The sequence below is a fragment of the Hippichthys cyanospilos genome, chromosome 15 (genome assembly GCF_059441005.1).
Source record: "Hippichthys cyanospilos isolate Australia breed blue-spotted pipefish chromosome 15, RoL_Hcya_1.0, whole genome shotgun sequence".
NCBI lineage: Eukaryota > Metazoa > Chordata > Actinopteri > Syngnathiformes > Syngnathidae > Hippichthys > Hippichthys cyanospilos.
The window spans coordinates 7,007,340-7,028,046 of NC_142383.1; the positions used below are offsets into that span (position 1 = coordinate 7,007,340).

Below are 20,707 nucleotides of genomic sequence, written 5' to 3' on the forward strand. Positions count from 1 at the left end.
AAGAAAATATGCCACTTGCCTTCCTATGATCTATGTCCAGCTAAGCCAGAAGGAAGCTTTCTCCTAAATCAAAGACTGGATGGGATTAAATCTCTTAATTTCTTTTTAAAACAAAGTAGAAAAGATACGTTTGGTCCCAGTGGGCCTGACCCGGCCTCCCTGATAATTAATCTGAAGCCAGCAGTCTCTGACTTTGCTTTTAAAGTGGAATGTGATTTTGAATTAGACAGGCAAATCGGTACTATCGTTAAATACAGCGTTTTTCATCTTAGGCAGCTGACTAAAGTAAAGCCCCTCCTTACCCAATAGCACTTCAAAACAGTAATCCGTGCCTTTGTTACATCTCAGATGGATTACTATAATGCACTTTATTTTGAAAGCACCCAGTCGTCCCTCAAGCGACTCTACTTGGTCCAAAATGCTGCTGTCGCCTCCTAACTGGTGCTCCAAAGAGGAAGCACATATCCCCAACAATTCTGGCCTCCATTCACTGAGTTCATTTCATGTCTTTTTTTTTTTTTTTTTTTGGTATTTGTAGTATTGTTTATTGATTTCCTTAACTTACTGTTTTCACTGTGTTTACGTGACCATTTTTCAGTACATGTACAGTTTGTACGTAGCAACGCCTGTTATAAAATGATATATAAATACATCAATGTTTGAAAATACATTTGTAAAAAAAGAAATACACATTGGATCTAAATGCAAAGTCTAAAGAAATCGGCATTTACTGTAAGTAAAGAACATTCGCAAGTCAATGTCGATGCTTTCACACAACGGCAAGTAAACAATGTGATCAAGAAGCCACTGCTTGTCATCTACAAAGCAAGAACCTAAATAAAAAGTCACATTTAGAATTATAGAAATGAATGAGCCATTTATCGCAGTGTGCAAATTGGCATGTGAGACATATATTTATGCAGTGAATTTATGCAGTAGACAAAAGCAACAACAAAGAAAAGAACATTGTCGCGTAAATTCATATCCGCAAACTTTTGCTTTTCTTATGACTTCTTTCTATTTGATTATGAGTGTGATGGGCAATGTTGTCATCCTGGGGATCCCAATGAAAGATTTCTGGCTACACCCTGACAGTAGAACCCTCAAATTTAAAATTCTAGGAAAAAACCTGAATAATAATCACCCTTAAACACACCAAAATGCTGTTTATAACAATGACCACTAAACATACTAATGTTAGCTTACAATGCATATTTGCCTTAGCACACTGCATAATCTCCAGTTTGCTCCCAAGATCTATTTTCTCACTGCCAATCATGTCTTGGAATAAAACTTGCCTTGTGCTGAATCGTGTGCAGAGAAGTCTGTCAACTCCAACATTGTTAGCATGCCTGCATCTCGTGTAGGAGTGATGTATTCAAGGTGACGTGTTTTTGCAGATTCCCACAATTATGACCCGGAATGGCTTTCAAATTTCAGCTGTACATTATCAAGAGTTAATAGCTTAAATTTGTTGAACTTTTAATACGTTTGAGGCTGTTTAGCTTAAATGTGTTGAACTTTTAATGAGTTTGAGGCTGTTTAAATTTGAAGGTGTTTCCAAACTTGTATCTGGTACTGAGTAAAAATTGAAATCTAGGTTTGTTTCCCATTTTGTTTGCGAGCCACTCAGTGTACAAGTCATTGATTGACCACAAGTCACATTTGTTTTATTGCATTTGTTTACACAAAACATTGATGATGCACAGTCTATCAAATAAACCTTTGTGTTTTCATTTCATTGTTTTTGTTTTTTTTTATTTTATTTTGCAAAAATCAAACAAAAGTGCTTTACAGGGATATTTTTTCATCTCAATAAATACAAGGACGTTGAGGTTCACGTTGGATCCATTTTTTTTTTTTTTTTTTACACAATTGCCGTGGCACTTAAGTACTGTACGTGATGCACAGACCTTCCCTAACACATACACACAAAGACACACGCACACACACACAAAGTCACATCTTACTAGTATGTTCCCTTTTTGTCAGCTTTGTACCAAAACTGTTTCACTCCAAGCAAAGACAGGCATTATTTTATTCCATGTATTTTGTTTTTGTTTTTTTGCAGGGGTATGATTAACCAGTATTCAGTCTGTTTAAAGAAACCTGAAATTTATGAAATACTCTGTGCTTTGCGGTCATCCTTCATTTTTAGGCATTGAAAGCATTGACATAATCGACATTTGGAAATGAGGCTTTCCAACACAAGGGATTGTTTTTTTTTTTTTTGTATGAGTCATGAGTGAATTTCTTTTTGGTGGACTTCCAAGGTCTTGCTGACCACAGTTTGAGCCCCACCACTGAGCCACCGTGACAAATCGCCCTCCCAAGATGCTTTATTCATTTGCAGCTCTCCAGAGGCTTCAGTCCTGCTTGAGTCACTTCCACTTTCCAAAGGCCTCGAAATTCATAACAGTGCCGGGTCTACGATGCGTATGATCAAAGACGACATACATGTAGAGACGGAACATTCCATTGGAGCACAAAAAGGTGTGTGTCTCTCCGCCCGCTTGACCTCACAGTTGCCACGCGGACGTCGGTGATTGGCAGTCAAGGGTCGGCTTGCGGAGGTTTTAGGGAGTCCTTAAAGGTCAGGGTCGTGGCCGTGTGCTAGCGGCTAAGGGGCAGCTGAGGCAGCGACATAGCCTGATGGGGGAGACTCTGGGAGGTCAACACGGAGAACGGGTGACCTGAAAAACCCACAAACACAACTACTACTAAAATCCTGTATGCAAAACAGTTGTGTATATATATATATATATATATATATATATATATATATATATATATATATATATATATATATATATATATATATATATATATATATATATATATATATATATATATATATATATATATATATATATATATAAAAAATGAATAATTGAATTTTTGAAAATATATCGCTTCAATTATTTTGTATATTAGTCAAGTGAGTATTATAAGTATTAGTAGTATTATTTTTTTGTCAAAATAGACAGGTGTATATATTTCATGAATGAATAGGAAAGTCGAAAGTGAAGTTTTTTCTTATCGTCATTTTTTTTATTTGAACTTTTTCGGCTACAATATTTTATGTTAAATTATATGATGTAATTATAATAATACTACACTAAAATATATTTTTAATATAATCTATACATTATTATAATTATATGATATAATCTAAATTAAAAATCAACTGATTTTTTTTCAAACATTACATGTATTTTATTGCAATTTTTTTTTAATTGCTTTATTTGAGATTTAGTTCATGGTTGTATTTTTTTATATAAAATTACATATAACAATTTTTACAAACCTCCATTAGTTAAATAAAAGTTTTATTTGCATGCACAGTTTAGTGTTATTTACTTTGGGGTTTTATTTGTGCATTATTGATAATTATAAAATTATACTAATATTTGTTTGTAGCTTGAATATATACGCAGATGAAATATTCATCTATTCTATATCTGCATGTATTTTGGGGGGAAAATTGCAAGCAAACGGGAAAGACATACTGTCGATGTATCCGTGTAGGGCGACCATGCGCGCCCGGTCGGGGCTGCCGAAGGGGGAGTAGTGAAGCTCATCCGGCAAAGACGAGGGTATCCTGGACTGGGGGTGCCCTTGGGGGCCGCCGCTGTGCTGGGGCGTGTGCTTTTTATGTCTTGCTCTGCAGTTTTGAAACCACACCTATGAAGAGTGATGCAACCGCATATTATGTATCCCGCGTCCACAAATGACTGATGAAAGTGTTTTCTCATAGGGACTCACCTGTATTACTCGCCTGCTGAGACCCGTCATGTCGGCTAGCTTTTGTAATGTTTGAGCATCTGGGTTGTTGTCCTGGGCGAACTGCGCCTGCATGATCTGCACACAAATGACAAGTCACTTTAAAGTACCACCTAGGGGCAACTTCTTGATACACTTATGCTCATAAGTGCTCATATTTCTGCCAACTAGTGGTGAATGGTGGTATATACCTTTACTTCTGTATTCTGTATAGTATGTTTTCGAGTCATTTAAACTTTGGAGCACAACCCTATGCAACACATTTCTAATAATATTTCATTCTCACTTGTAGTTTATAATATTTTTTCATGTATAACAACATTAAACTGAATTCATATATATGACGTACGTAAAACACAAAACAATGAAAATGAACAATAATCAAAAGAGTTCTCTTTGTGTCACCTGTAGCTGTTCCGCAGTGAAAGAAGTTCGTGCCCTTTTGGCCGGTTTGGGCTGATTGTCTTGTTCCGTCGGAACAGCTCCCTCTAATGTGATACCATTGCCTAAAAAAGTACAATAAGCAGATTAAAATTTTCCAGTGAACTTTCCTAACAGGCACATCAGAAAGCTCACTTAAACAACGTTGCTGTTGTTACAAATTTTGGTTTGTCGTATTTCCGGATGGGATAACATTTGCGAATTGGGGTGTTGTACCAGGACCTTTCATTTGTCATTCATCTCTCCCTCAGCCCTCCCTCTCAAAAAAGTTGCTTAAATATGGTGACTGAATGTAAACATTGACTAGCGACTTGCTTTGTTTAAGACCGCAGCCTTAACCTCCAGATTGTCATGGTAAAAGCCATACGCAGGATGTGAAGCATCCAGCTCAGCAAAACCCATACCACTCAACTGTAGTGTGAAAAATAGATGTTAAGTGTGCTGTAATACTTTATCCTTGGTGTTTTTAAGCACCAACAGATTATCTTTCATAGTTTTACTTGAACAAAATGACACATTTTATTGGGGGTGATCGTATTGTATTGTATTCCATAGTATTGTATTGTAAAAGTTGAAGTTATTCAAATATATTATTATCATCATTATAGTTCTTATCATTATCTGGATTAGTAGTAGTACTATTTGTATTAATAATAGTAGAAGTACAATAATAATAGTATAGTAACAGTAATACTTGAACAAAACAATGCCTTGAAGTTGTTGGTGTAGTGATCATGACAGTGTAATATAATATATTACATTGTTCAAATATTATGATCATTATTTTTATCAACCATTCATCCATCCATCCATCCATTTTCTAGAGCCGCTTATTCTCACAAGGGTCACAGGCTTGCTGGTGCCTATCCCAGCTGACTTTGAGCAGTAGGCGGGAGGACACCCTGAATTGTTTCCCAGCCAATCACAGGGCACACCGGGATGAACAACCAGTCTTACCGAAGGAGAATTTAGAGTGTCCAATACACCTGCCATGCCTGTTTAGGGAGTGCCCTAGAGAAAACCCATGCGGGCTTGGGGAGAACATGCAAACTCCAGACAGGAAGGCCAGAGCCAGCTGGAATCGACTTTGTGTCCCTTAATTGTGAGGCAGGCGTGCTAACCACTCATCTTTCGAGCCGCCCTTATTATTATCATTGTTATTATTATGATTATTGTGGTAGTATATTGTAGTAATATTAGTTGTCCATATGAGACAAATAGTAGACATTAAACTGAATTCATATGAATATGAAGAAGCGCCCCGATAATTGTGGCCACTCACCGCTCTCCGCCGCTCGCTTGAGGTTCTCTACCATGGTGTCGTAGTGGATCCTGCACAGCACCTTTTCCTCAACCAGGCCAAACTCCTCCCCCGTGGACAGCTGCCTCTTGCATGAGTAGCACGCAAAGCACGCCAAGTGGTACGCGTTGCCTCTGGCGCGCCGCACCCAGTCGCTGGCGTAGATCTGACGCCCGCAGCGGGCGCACTTAGTACCAAACCTACTGTGAGGGACAGAGGACAAGAACGACTGAGGCACAGGAAACACAACTAGATCTATCCATCCATTTCCTTTATCATTTGTTCTCATTAGAGCCTCAGCTGAGGTGGGACCTACTTTATCCCGGATGACCTTGAACTGATCACCAGTCAATTGCTCATTTCAGTGTTCCGTGTTTTCAAATGTTTGCTATTTTCTTTTAATCAAAATTACAAGCAATTTTTATCCCAAACCACTTTTTACAGTAACATTAATTGAACAATTAAAAATTAATTCACATTCCACACACTCAATATCAATCAGAATACAGTGTAGACGAATGGGGCTGAGTAGAAAATAATTTTGTAAAAATCATATTAGTGTAAAGAAAATGTTGGGATTGACTTCCTCTTTTTGTAGTCGTGGTGACCATGTATTTTTTTTTCAAACAATCAATTCCAGGTTCACATCTGTAACTTTGCCTATTTTTTGATCAGGTTCTTGGCTAAAGGAGTGTCAAAAAATGGCTAGTACTAAATTATATAGTAAGTGTTACTTTAGTTAATTGAGTATTTAAGTAGCAATTACTTAGAATAATCAATTACTTAAGCATCTTAAGAACCTAAAGTAATTGATGACTTTAGTACTTGAGTACCTTATTTAATTACTTCAGTGCTTACTACCTAAAATAGATTGCATTAGTATCTAAAGTATCTCAATTACTTTTAGAAACTAAGTGATTGCTTTACTATTTAGGGAACCGAAAGTGATCCATTTTATTTAGTATCTAATTCATTACCTACTTCATTCTTAATCCACCAGTCATTTGTAAGACCTTATTCACATGTGTATATATATATATATATATATATATATATATATATATATATATATATATATATATATATATATATATATATATATATATATATATATATATATATATATATATATATATATATATATATATATATATATATTGATACGACATTTAGCGTTGACGGACCAGAGGGTATGAAGTACGAGGCGCATGTACTAATCCAATACCACATTACACTGCCCCATTTTTTTTCTTTGTTTTTTGTTGTTGTTTTTTTTTAATTAATATTCGCTCCTGAACCATTTTAAATTTTTGGAAGGATTGCAGAAACTTTGGAGGAGGATGTGGCCTATGCTCAAAGTTCTTAATGTAAACAGACCAACACTTGCAATATACAGTTCTTGATGCCTAAAAATCCTTATTCACATACACTCACACACACAAGAAGGTTTTCTCCCATAGTGAGGACATCCCATTGATGTAATGCATTCCCTAACCCCTAACCTTGACCACCACACCAGATTGCCTAACCTTTAACCCTTACCCTAACCTCAACCAAAATCCTACTCAAATCTATACTGTTAAAGGAAGACATGACCCTCAAAAAGAGGTCTGCCCATGTGGGCTTCCTCAAAATGGTCACCACAACTACAAGAAGACAGTAAAACTCAGGATTTGGTCCTCACCATAGAGCAAAATCCTAGAAGGCACACTTCATTGGAACACATGTCTAGTACACTATGGAAGTTTTTCCACGTGGATGATATCACTCGATGTAGTGGCTGTAACCAATAGTAACAGTGATGGGGGGGCACATGGCCTGCCGATGAGGGTTTTGGAACGAGAACGTAAACGTTGCAAGGACAACAAATGATTAATGACGGACGTAGCCAAAATGAGGCGTTAATATCTGAAATAAACACGTGCTGCTTATTGGAACCGTTGGCGCAATGGTAAATGTATTCGAGGACAGAATGAGACAAACATTGTGATGATGGAGACAGAGCAGACTCCGCACATGAAGGCTTCATGCGGGATGAAAACACAAAACATCTCCTAAGCAAATGCTGTTTAACAGGTAGTGTATAAAAGTGCATTCATTCCTCAATTTGCTCATTTATTTTGTCACATGGAGTTAAGAATGGCCTCTTTCAATATTGAAATTGCACCAAACTTTCAAGCTGTGCTTTCCAGATCTAGTTTTCCAGTTCCAGTGTTTCAGGTCTAATTTCCAGGTTGTTTTTTTGTAGGGCTGTGTAAAGGCTGTGTTTTTGCTTCTGCATCCACTCCCGTCATTTTATAAATAAAAAATTTTACTCCCCCAATGCCGTGTCCTGTCTGCTTTTGCCACTACATCTTTCTCATCACGTGACACAGGACACCTCAGAATTACATCCACTACTTTTATCTCAAGCTTTAAACCCTGTGGTCTATAGTCCAATGTGGCGTTTCTGCAGTTTTTAAACCACCCACCAGAGGGAAATTTACCAGCAAACAAAGGAAGAGATAAAAAGACACGATAGAAGTATTAATTTTGAGCTTGAACTGTTATTTTAGTCGCCACCAGAGGGCACACTCTACCAGTAAATGGGTTTCTGTTGTGTTGGCGCAGTATTCTAACAACAGGAGTGTGTCTGTTTTTTTTTTTTTTTTTAAGGATTTTGATGCTGCTCGTATCTCTAAACATGCATGTATGTTCAATCTATGTTGAAGACCTGATGTTGCTGTAAACAGGCAGTTTAAAAAAAAAGTTTTTAACACAATAATTTTACAAACATAGCATCTTTCTGTGGAAAAATCTGATGTACAACTTGCAGCCCTTAGTCCGATGTAGCCTATACATGACAAAAATTCATTTACTATTGCATTTTTGTTTTTTGCAGTTTATAATCTGGCGCGCTTTATCGTCTGAAAAATACGATGGTTGAGTTAAATCTTGGAATTAAGATAAAACGATCAAATGTTTTGCAGACATACTAGCTTTCTTTGATCCTTTAATATGAATATACATGCAGCGGTACAACAAAACAATCAAAGCTGATTCTCAAAATTTCTCATGTATAGGTTTAGTTCTGTCCATCAGCACTACACTCCAGCAGCATTTGAGAAGGCTCACATCATTAACTTGAGCTTTAAGACGGTAAACAAAATATGAACAACCAATGAAGCGTAATAAAGAGCTTGGCTTTACAAAGTGTGTGATTTATTTATTTGTCTCCAAAGACCCATTGAACAACTTTCGAAAGTTAACTCATTCAACGCTAAAGACGTATTTTCACGTTTTTTGAGAGTCCAGACATTCAATCACGGATACTTATGGATTGATTTAATACTTAAGTTTTGATTTGACAAAGTATTGATTTAATACTTAAGTATCTGGAAATAAATGTCCTTGATGTACTTAAGTATTGATTTAATACTCAAGCATCTGGAATGGAATGTCTGGCCTCTTGAAAACAAACGCGAAAACACCTCGCTGGCATTGAATGAGTTAAAATACATAAACATGCGTTTCTACATTTGTGTATAGAAATAGAGTTAACGTTAGGAACCACTTTCATGCAAACATAATATGTCTTCATGAAACCCGCCGGCGACCACTTCACCGTGCTTAAAAACATCAATGACTCAGTCAAGCCCTTGCTGCCAGTCTGACTTCCTACATTAAACAAAGACTACAATTGTAACATGACACAAAGCTGTTGTGAGGGACTCAAAAGTCAATGCACATAATATCAACCACAGATAGTAAAACACAAGGCACAAAGGACACACAAAGGGAAAAACAAGACAAGCTATGACCGCCCCTCAGACGTTGAAGAGACAAAAGCAAAGTGAAGGCAAAGGGCGAATTACAGATGGGTGGCGCGGGGGATTTGCAGCGGGGGAAGTACAAGGGCTGCCACTTGAGTGGATTTTGGCAAAGAACCAGCCCACTCAAGTCCACTCCGTCTGGGATGAAAGCCCACTGTTGTGCCCTGAATCTTCACCAGCGTCTTCTCCTCCTCTTGTTGGTGCTCTATCCCATCCATACATGCAGTTATATTCAACTAGACTATTTATAGGCAACTATAGCATGCCTGAAGGTCGCACACACTTGCCCACTGGTGGGAAACTTATGATATTATTGCCAAATGAGGCACCGAATTCTAAATAAATGAAAATTAAAAATTATCCACCTTTGAATTGGAGTGTTTTGTGTGTGTGTATATTTCTGTTAAATATAATTTTTATGTTATTTTTCGGATGTATTGCAATGTGTTTGTGGCCTGATGATTGTGTAGTTCTTTATCAACATTTTGGACATGCCTCACAGTTCAGAGGCCCAAGTTCAAATCCAGCTCTCCGGGTAATCCAGCTTCCTCCCGCACTCCAAAAACATGCATGGAAGGTGTATTGGATTTATTAAATTGTCTTTAGGTGTGATTGGATTTGTGAAAGGTTGTTCGTCTCTGTGTTAAGTAAATTTTAGGTGCACAAACATCAGTAATGAGTTATTGTGATTCCCTAGGGTTTGTTTTGAATGGGTTGGTTTTGTTATTTGAATTTTGTTGACTTGTCTTTTTAAAGACAGTACAATATTGTAATTTCCTGTTTATCTGTTTTGATACTGCAAATCATTGCTATTAATAATTGTGAATATTCACTAACACCACCAGTGTCTTTACATACAGGAGTTGAATACAAGCATCATAAGGGATACTTAAGTTATTTCGCAATTCATTTAAAAATCATCTAATACCTTTAAACCCACAATTTCCACTTGTTGTCAACTGAAAATGACGTCACATGTGTTCAAGGCTCATGTAAGTGACCAATCACAGCTCACCTTTTTTCCGGGTTTGGTCACATGATATTCACAAACTGAACAGTGATTGATCACTACTTGAGCCTGAAGCACACGTGATGCAGAGCTCCACAGTAATTTTTGCATGCAAATATTGGCTCTGAATATTGTTCTTGTTCAGACTTTAAAAACACTGCAGTTTTTTTGCTTTGTTTTGTTTTTTTTTTGTTTTGTTTTGTTTTTGTTTTTTTTAACAGTGAATGTCATAAAAAGTATACTTTATATATACCCAAGGCACTACCAACCACTTGAATGGAACACAGAAGCCCAGTTTTGTTTTGTTTTTATTAGGTATTAATAGTGACTGGATGGACTATAAATTATAATTACTTAAATATTAACATAACTTACACTCCATTGTTCTTCTTGATTATAAGTCAGCTTTTACAGATTGATAGAAAGCCCACATTGTTTAGATATTTGAAGTGTTTGACATTTAATGTATTGATGGACTTTTCTATGTGAGTTTCAAATGTACGATTGCATTTGAATGGACCGCATGAGCAGCTAGTGCTAACACTCGAGACTTGTGCGTAATTGACTCGCGGTTACTAAAAATCTGTAAACATCGAATAAATATGATTTATTTTAATGGTGGTGTGTTGACATTGGTAGCACACGATGGCAATAAAAATAATTATTAAGGACTCTAGATGGCCACTCCACCAGCACAGCTACAAAGACCTACTTCAAAATAAAAGCACACTACAACTATTGCAAATATTTGCCTCCATGGCGTGCTATTGGATTGTGACGTGAAGTTCCTGTCTGTTCTTGGCAGGTCTTTTTTCATGGTGCACATCACATAAATACAGTATCTGAATACTGCATATGGATATTGTGACTGTGAGGTCATTTTCAGGCGACAGCAAGTGGAAATGTGTTTTAAATGTAGTAAATGTACATGATTTATTTTTCAATGAAATTAAGTATACACAAAAATAAAAAATACAGCTGAATTTGGCAACATGAGTTTGGTATCCCTTCAATTACTACAAAATTAAAAATAATTTGGACGTAAGGGTAAACAAACAGGTCGCCCAATGCATTAAATAGTTCTTAAGACATACTACAGCTCTGAGTTTCAAAACTATGGTGAGCCCTGATATGGGTTGCTTGGATAAATACATGTAAATCGGAAAAAACAGCACAAGATGGGAACTGGACACATGGATCTCTGTGATGTGAAGCTTAAGGATGCTGCATGTTGAGAGCATAAATTCCCCCCCCAAAAAAGAACACATCTTAAAGGTCAAACCTGCCATAAACTGGAAATCACCCAAATAAATATATAACAGCGCAATTGCGTTTCAATCAGTGTACAATATATCACTGTAATGTACCATACTTAAACTGCCAAACCAATAACGTCCATAGAAAACTATTTCACTGAATTCCACCATTCATTGTCATCAAAACAGGCCTGTTTGGAACACATTGAGCAAGTTTGCCTAACTTGTCAATGATATATTCCAATAAAGCCACTCTGGAGACAAATAGACTTTGTGGCTTACGTTGTACTGTACTGGCGTATCATTCCAGATTGTTATGGCCCTGCGCCCCTCTTGCGATACAGTAAAAAGCAAAACATTGTGGGACGCAGCTACTAATCTACCATGACAGCTTGTCAGCTTTTTACTCTGTAGACAAAACCCAGAGAACGCTGCAAATCATCACTCATTTTGAGGCCCCCGCCTTCTCTATCTTCATCCCCATGTACCCCCCTATTTTTTTTTACCCTGCACCCGGATCCCAGGGTTCCATTTGTACAGTACTACGCTGTAAGAAATAACAAAAGCTGTGCAAATTAAAAACAAAAATACAGTGGATATTTCACTCCTGATTATTCTGCAGGTCTCTCCGTATAACATGGTTTCTTAAAATGGATGCCACATGCCACACTCCAAGACATTTTAAATAAGCGATTTCTCCCACCAACTCAACGAAAAGTTGTCACCGAATGGAATAAATGCATTTGGGGGGAGGGGATTACTGTAATATGTACTGTGTTTGATAAATATTAACATTGATTACAAAAAATTAAAATACAGTCCGGACATTTTCTGTGTTATATTTGTTAGTTTTGCAGTATTTTGGTGAGTACCCCATAATAATCTGTGTTCAAATGATCACACAAGACTTTTTATGATATGTGGTTTTGTATAATAGTGTACAAAGGAAGGAGGCCTATAAATAATCATTTCCATCATGCACAATATCCAGCTTTAATTCAGGAAGTGTCGAAGAATTGAATCTTTGTATGACAGATGTCTTATTATCATTTTTGATTAATTCCGTCTTTTATATGAAAAACTTGCATTTCTACATGAGGCTGGTTGCCGTGGAAACCTAATCACCTAACCAGAGGTGGGTTGATGAGTAATTACTGCGACAATTCAGCCACACACATGAACACGTTTGTCTTAACAAAGCTCACTCCGGGTACAGTACGAGCACCCCAATGTGCTCCTGATTAGAACAGCCGTGAGACTTCCTCTGTGTTTCTATGCGTGTGTGTGTGTAAAATTCCAGTGCCTGAAACATAGATTTTAGAATAGATTTGAGACAGCGTGGGCTCTGTCCTGCACTTCTATCCGAACACACACACACACAAACGTGAATTTATTCTACCAACCCCATCTCAACCAAAACACACACACACACACATCGAAGGAAATTCACTCTGATATCCTGCTATTACGTCCCATTAAAGCAACTGTCAGTCCAAAGCCAGATGAGAGAGTGACATAGATGAGGAAACATCTCCAGAGGTTTTAAAAGTAGTCCAAAAGATTCTGGACCCTTCCCAACTCTTTAAAGTTAAACTAAAAAGAAAATGGAATGGAAAAAATACGATTGGACTTTTTTAGACAGAGGTGACCATTATCACACATCTGCTTCTCAAAAAAACGGACTATTTGAATTTCTGATATTCACGCCATAATAAACCATAATAATATAAGAATCTGATACAAATGTGTGCCCACCTCCATCTTTTGTCATATGTCAAAATTTTCATCATAGGAAAATATTTTTCAGCGTTTTTACTGTTTAAATACAATTTATTTGTCTATGTCTATGTCTACTACTACCATCAACTGAATTCACTAGACTTATATTATATTATATTATATTATATTATATTATATTATATTATATTATATTATATTATATTATATTTATATTATATTATATTATATTATATTATATTATATTATATTATGTTATGTTATGTTATGTTATGTTATGTTATGTTATGTTATGTTATGTTATATTATATTATATTATATTATATTATATTATATTATATTATATTATATTATATTATATTATATTATATTATACATTGCATCATATTACGTCAAACCAAATTGGATCTGATCTGATCTGATTTGATTTGGCTCAATCTGATCAGATCCTTCAATGTATCAGGTTTGAACTTCTTTTATATAGGAAGTAATTGTCGCCCAAATATGTGTCTCCATTTGCTTGTCCCTAACACTAACTGCATCCCACGAACAAATCACACACACAAACACAAACAGCAAATGTGACTGGTGTGACATGTGAGTGCAATTCAGGGATTAATTAATGTATTGATTTTCCTTCACGGATCTAATAAAAACAATTTCACATTCAATGGAACACAAAAATAGTTTTTAGATTAGATTAGATTAGATTAGATTAGATTAGATTAGATTAGATTAGATTAGATTAGATTAGATTAGATTAGATCGCAACCATGACCAAATCTCCCCCACACACAAAAATATCTCCTGTAACTTGCACGAAGTGTGAGTGCAATAAATGCACCGCAAAAGTTCTCAGTACTTTTAATTCTTTGATATTCTGAACTGCTCATTTAATAAAAAACAAAAAAAGACAAAACAAACAAACAAAAAAACTTTTAATAGGGTCAATATTCGGCCATATTTACCGTATATTCATATCAAATCTTAGCCCTCTTGTTTTTATTATATTGGCTGGAAGACGGTATGTTTCTACTCCCATGTGGTGATGCATGCTGTCCCACTCAAATAACCAAATATGGTTCCTAAACCTAGAAGTTAAGTATGTGCTCTAGAGGTGTGTGTTCCTCGTTCTGTGATATTGAAATATTCAGGTGAGCATTACACATTTGAACTATACAATTTTGCTTGGTGAGAAACAGAAGCTCTGTCAAAACATTTGACCGGCCTTATCGCTGTTCTTAAAACAACTAAAGCTTCAGAAGAGCCACAAATGATCTTGCATAGCTGCATCGTATTTTCTTGTATGACCCTCAAAGGACTTTAAATAAAGTGCGTTGGGCCCCGATCGGAAACACAAGATTACAGCCGCTGCCAGGCTGCCAATAATTGAGTTAAAGGATTTACTATACAGTTCATTGGTGATGATGGCATAACATCTGGCCACGTGACAGCCATTCGTACCCTTCCTGACCACTTCTCCGGCTGGAAGGGCCTCGCATACACTTATCGTCTGTTTTACATATTTAATAATGGCTCACAGTCCGGGGAGCAGTTTGGGGGCGCGGGGTTGGGGGGGTGACCGGTGAGGGAGCGTTTAAACGGAAAGGGGTCAGCTCGAGTATTAGTAGGAACCCGACAGAGCAAACAGAAATGTGTGTAGTGAAAATAATAAAAAGCAAATGATTGACAGCTGCTGGACATGCATAAATAAACAGAGAGCCCAAGCTGTGTTTGTGTGGCGGTGTCAAGCGAGGTGATATACAGTATAAGTGTGCGTTTCTTTACACATAGTGGGCTGTGTGTAGCGAAGGGCCAACACGTCTGTCGGTTTGGGATAAGAATCACATTCGGAAGGTGCTGACCAGGCACTCGGGGCGGTCTAATTGCTGGTCTGGAGGTCTGGGGTGGAGGCCGACTAATTGCTGGTGATTATAAACCTCAGCCGTGGTTTTGTGTCAGGTTTCGATCACACGCTGACATTTGTGTCCTTACGCCTGGATTTTCTGGTCTAAACCCAAACACACTAAAACAATGATCCCTAAAGTGCGGTTCCTGAAAGAATCACTGCAAATTAACCTGACTTTTGACTGAAATACATTTGCATTCGTTCTGTAAGACCTGATCTTGTTTACATTTTTATTCGAGCAAAGTTTCAATATAATTCACGTGTGGAATACACTTGAAGGAAATCATTCTTTTTTTCCTATATTAATGAACATCTTTCATGTTCAAACGGTGCATAATATTGCTGCGACTTAAACGATCTTTTAGGAATTAAACCTCTGCTATTTGAAGTTGATCATGATTCTTGGAGAACCAATATTTTTTAGGTGGTACTAAAAGCACTCTTCTAAAAAAAAAAAAAAAACGCCACAACACTATCATAACTAATAACAAAATACGTGACTATATACAACATCAATAGTAGAAACCCATTGTGAGCATTTCTGATGATCACCAAGTAAAAAGTATTCACCCAATAAAAAGTCATTCGTAGTCCCCATTTTGATTCCAAACCATGCGTTCATTGATTTTAGATTAACACTTAAATCACCAACGGTCGAAGAACCATTGATTGGATTATTCGGCAAACAAAAAATGTTGATCAAAACCCAATTATTTCTTTGCACATCTTCTCAGTCATCTTTATGGAGCTGAATTATACATTTGATATTGCTTCCAAACTTTTGTTCAAATGTAATACAGCACGTGTTAAAAGGTGTGATATAATTGTCTGTAGCAAATAAAAGAAATCCACAGTCTTGCTCTCAGCACTTATCCTCCTCCCCCTCATCCTCCTCCATGATGAAAAAAATGACAACACCCTGTGTTTGTCCCTGACTGCGATTGCATCATACATGCATTTTGGGCGGTTTCTCTATCATGCAAGTAAAAGAAGAAGAAAAAAAAGCTTAAAGATATGATTTATTTTTTTGCTAATAAAAGTCGTGTTTATTGTTGCATTTAATATGGTTGTGCTATTTTACAGAATTCACTTGTTGATCGTCGTGTTAAAATCTGCCGACAGCTTTAGTTTGGCTTCCGTGTTTTTGCTTTCAATGTGTTTGTGAAATGAAGCAAAATAAATAAATAAATGTAAACAAGAAAACATCTTTATTTTCCTGCCTCTGCAACATTGTCTTGACGTCCACATTTTCGAAGGCAGCTAAGTCATCGTTCAACGTTTTATTCATTATACATTTTTCATCATTAGGTTGATTGAGCAGCAAGATGTTAGAATTTCAAATATATATTTATGTGGTTATTCATGTTTTATGTTTTAAACGCAGCTAGAAATACGAGAAATATATAACTTATGTGTTCATATTTTTTATGACGGACGACTTTCATACAGTTCTTCTATTGACCTTTTACTCAATTTCATTTTATTTTAAAGGAACGATCTTTCAAACATTGAATACTAGACCAAAAGAAAATTGTGTTTTTCATTGGTGATTTGCAACTATGTTGCTAATATTCAGCAATAAACGAGTAAATGATATAGAGTAATAAAAAAAAATGCAGCAATAATTAGAACAAAGATTCGTTATATGTTATCATTATAATCATCGCGCTATTTCTCGTATTGTGAACATATTAAACGCATCATTACAAACACAAAACACTAACCATGGGCGTTTCAAACCCGCACATAAAACACGGGTGTGAACATTTTAAGACGAGAAATTTTGGAAGAGAGAAAGGGAGGAAATGAGAGTGTTTTGCAAATAAAGTCGTTTCGTAAACTTACCCTACCTGAAATAATCCATTTTACAGAAGATCTCCTTGTTTTTGATGTAGCAGCTACTGTGCTGACGTAACGACGTCCGGCACACAGAACATTCCAGGCAGCGCACGTGCCAGATCAGGTTATTCACCTGAACGTGCACACACACACACACACACACACACAAAACACACACGAATACAAATTAACAAATATTTACAAATTACTCCGTACAATCCATTATTGTTAAATTATATCAAAAATGAAACGGCAATTTATTTTCAATATTCAGACACCACTTTGCAATTATTTATTTCGTTCGCATCATTTATAAATAGATAATCGTGTGGTCTAAATATGGTTTATTATTATCGAGCTATGGTGGGGAAATCATATTAATGTCTCCACTAACATTTACTTTAAAGAGCAGAAATAATACTCAAAAAAACTATAATGAAGGGCGTTTTGTAGTATTCTTTTTAACTGGATCAGAATTAAAAAGCGCGACGAATTGAAATTTTCATTTGAAAAACTGCTGGCAACCGTATTTAAAATAGGTGAGAATTATATAACCTCAAAAATGTATAAAAAGCACGGCTTGTAGAGTAAAACAAATCAAATCTGCCATGATTTCCAATTTCGCTGAACAATGACAATAGAAATTATTTTCTATTCTATTCTATTCTATTCTATTCTATTCTATAATAATATTTTCATAAACAGTAAGCATCTATTATGCAGCTTTCAAAAAATGTTGAAACCGAATTAAGATCATGGCTGCGAATGAAAATTGTTTTCATTCAGATAGCTCAAATTTAGCAGTACAAATTAACTGCAGTGATGATTTAAAATAATTTGTTAATGTGATTAAAGATCCCGTTCATAATACCATTTGCTTGTTACTCGTATATTTACCATGCCGTATATATAAATATGATTTCTCATGTTAAATGTGTGTAATTTTAAATTGAATTCACACATCGGGGTAACCGAGGGAAGAAAACAAGATCGCCTACACGTGACATACTGATTTGACAGGCATTAAAACACCAACAAAAAATTATTTAAAATATCTCCAATCGGCTATGTCGCGATGAACAAAACGAATCAAATGTCCAATGTGTCCAATTTTCCCCATGTGCCTTGGTCGCTTTTAAGCTAACATTTTAAAGCAAAATGGTCGCCATATTTGTAGTTTCTTTCTAGCGTTCATTTTCCGGGCCTCCAAGGCAAGAAATTATGGCTCCACTCAAAATACAAACGTGGGGAGGGCGTTTACCTTGAGCAGATATCGGTCCAGGATCTCCAGGCCGCAGCTGGCGCATACGTTCTTCCCAGTGGAGGGCACCGAGCTGGATGTGGAGGTGGGCGAGCAGACGGAGGGCGTGGACGGCGTGCTCGGGGACGAGCGTGTGTCCTCCCGCTCCATGTTGGACCGCTGGGACTCCGAGTCCGACTGAGACTGAGAAGGAGGGGGTTGGGGAGGGTGAGGAGCAAGGAGGGGGCACTCACGAATCAGAACTAAGTGTCGCGCAAGCAGCACTTTTAAACACACACTCGCGCGCGAGCTGTCTGCAGGGCTTTTGCTCATCTGGGTCACGTGAATAAAATTAATAAACTGTGATTTTATCATGTTTGTGCCATTTTTTTTATTTAATAGCTATTATGCATTCTAATATTATTTCTTAGTATAATCATTTTACTTTTAACTCATTTATATTATTATTAAGTGGTTACTGCTTTATAGAATATTTTAATTTTATTGTTTTAACACCTTTTTGAAAAATATGATACATTAGGATCATTTCGCGCATTATAAAATTATCGGGCCCTGCACGAACCAATAATCACTTCATAAAAACACTCATTTTTGGGTGTTGGAGTTAGTACAGTCATTCATAAATTATAAATTTATATTTAAGGCGATACTATTTAGCACAGCAAAACATGGACTGCTTCAATTTGTCAAGTGGCTTTTACTAAAAGTGGGGACAATACAGGGACAGTTAATTTTTGTTGTTGTTGAAGAAAGCCAATTTTCACATGAGTACATTATTTTTTTAAATCAAAGTTTGTTGTCTTGAAATGTTAGGTTATTTTATGTTTGTTAATATTGAGGCTTGTCGCCCTTATGTGGCCCGCATAACTCTTTATTTAAAAAAAATATAATCTCCAAACTCACTCACATGCAAGGTCTAAATTTACGTAAAAAATGGTTGTGCAACTGTTGGGATTCGCCGTCTGCATTCCGAATTGTTTTATATTTCAAATTATTGAAATTTCTCGGTTACTTTCCCAGCGCCGTGTTTTTGTCAAAATTCATTTCAGCGGTATATTAAATACAATAAATAAATACATAAAATAAAACATAAGAGGGGCCTTACCATTTGCGTGTGTTTGGAGTCCACGCTGCAGCCGGCAGCACTCTGACGCTCACCGCAAATCACCTACACCAAACAAAGTCACGTCATAATCATGGATCTTTCCACGGGTGCAATCCTCCGTGTGATAAATCAACCAGTGTGAATGAACTGCTTTAAATGCTGGCTTTAATAAACCCCCAACACCTCCCACCCTCCCCTTTCCCCTGACCACAAAAAGACACCTTTAAACGAAATCTCAAATTGGCTTTCCGGAATAATAGCGTTTTTCCATGCAATCCAGGACACGCGTGGGGATGAGGGGAGGGGGCAGGGGGTGTCGAGGGGGTAAACTACCTGTAATTACAAATAGCTGGCGGATGAGAGGTTGCACAAGTGTCTATTTCATGTGTCAATCAGTAGGCGAGCGACGGGTCACGCACAGAGTTGCAATTTATTTCTCTTCTTTTCCGCAGGACTTAAACGCTTGTAATTAAAATTCTATTTTTTTACACGTGCTCGTGTGCGCAACGGAGTAGCAAATTAAAAAAAAAACGCTAACTTGCACAAAGCACCTCTGCACCTCTGCACCAAATGCAAAATAAAAAATAAAAAAAACTCCATCCAACGCACGAAAGAGTCGCCTCACCTGCTTCGCGGTGGACAGAACCGTGTTGCCCTCTGACAGAGGGGACAAAACTTCATTTTTCCAGTACATGAATCTCCCGGAGCTTCACAGCGAGCAGCGTCAGCAGTCAAGCCCGGGAATAAGTCGTCGATGGGCAGCCAGTTGAGCTGCGATCATCCGATGCTCGTACGGAACTACGCCTGGTTTATTTTTCCCTTTTTTTATTTAAAATTATTTCAATCGTGCTTGATAGCTCCTTCAAGAGTGTCGTTTTTGTTCCTCCGATGCTCCTCTTGTGTGGTGACGCAAAACCTGCGTTTGTCTAGTGGAAAGCCATGCATGTACATGTGCGTATATGCACTCCCTCCCCTTCCGTACACTGTACGTCGTCCCTCACTGGTGGGATGGAGTTGTGACTTTACAGGAAGTCCAACTTGCACGCAGCTTCTTATTCCTCCATGCAAACGCTTTCCAAGGTGCAGACGAGAGGGTGGGGAGGCTGCAAAGAAAAAAAAAATGCTATGACCAGTGACTCGCCTCTCTGAGGGAAAAGAGGAGGGTGGACCATGCAGTGTAGATTTGCATAACTAACTACAAACAAAAATGTGTTAAAATGAAATTAAGTTCCCGTGTGCCACTGCTGATTTATCA

The 20,707-nt window shown here is 37.0% G+C and overlaps 1 protein-coding gene across 2 annotated transcripts; it reads right to left on the reverse strand.

The window, feature by feature from the left end:
- Window positions 1–1,737: 1,737 nt before the first annotated feature.
- lhx6a (LIM homeobox 6a) lies at window positions 1,738–20,499 on the reverse strand. Of its 2 annotated transcripts, none has more exons than XM_088435217.1 (9): window positions 20,078–20,499; window positions 19,453–19,515; window positions 18,348–18,530; window positions 17,098–17,219; window positions 5,507–5,724; window positions 4,189–4,289; window positions 3,766–3,861; window positions 3,510–3,684; window positions 1,738–2,693 (listed from the first exon to the last, which is right to left on the reverse strand). In XM_088435217.1, exons 1-9 carry the CDS (start codon window positions 20,144–20,146, stop codon window positions 2,614–2,616), a joined length of 1,107 nt encoding a protein of 368 aa, XP_088291343.1. In that variant the 5' UTR covers window positions 20,147–20,499; the 3' UTR covers window positions 1,738–2,613. The 2 variants fall into 2 exon arrangements, with proteins under 2 accessions (XP_088291343.1, XP_088291342.1); XM_088435216.1 differs by having other exon boundaries at window positions 5,507–5,727.
- Window positions 20,500–20,707: the final 208 nt, after the last annotated feature.

Coding starts and splice junctions, on each gene's coding strand:
- lhx6a (XM_088435216.1), bottom strand. CDS start 20,146: ATGTACTGGAAAAATGAAGTTTTGTCCCCTCTGTCAGAGGGCAACACG. Junction 17,220..18,347: donor TGGACCGATATCTGCTCAAG/GTAAACGCCCTC, acceptor GTGCACGTTCAG/GTGAATAACCTGATCTGGCA. Junction 4,290..5,506: donor CAAGCGAGCGGCGGAGAGCG/GTGAGTGGCCAC, acceptor GTACTTTTTTAG/GCAATGGTATCACATTAGAG.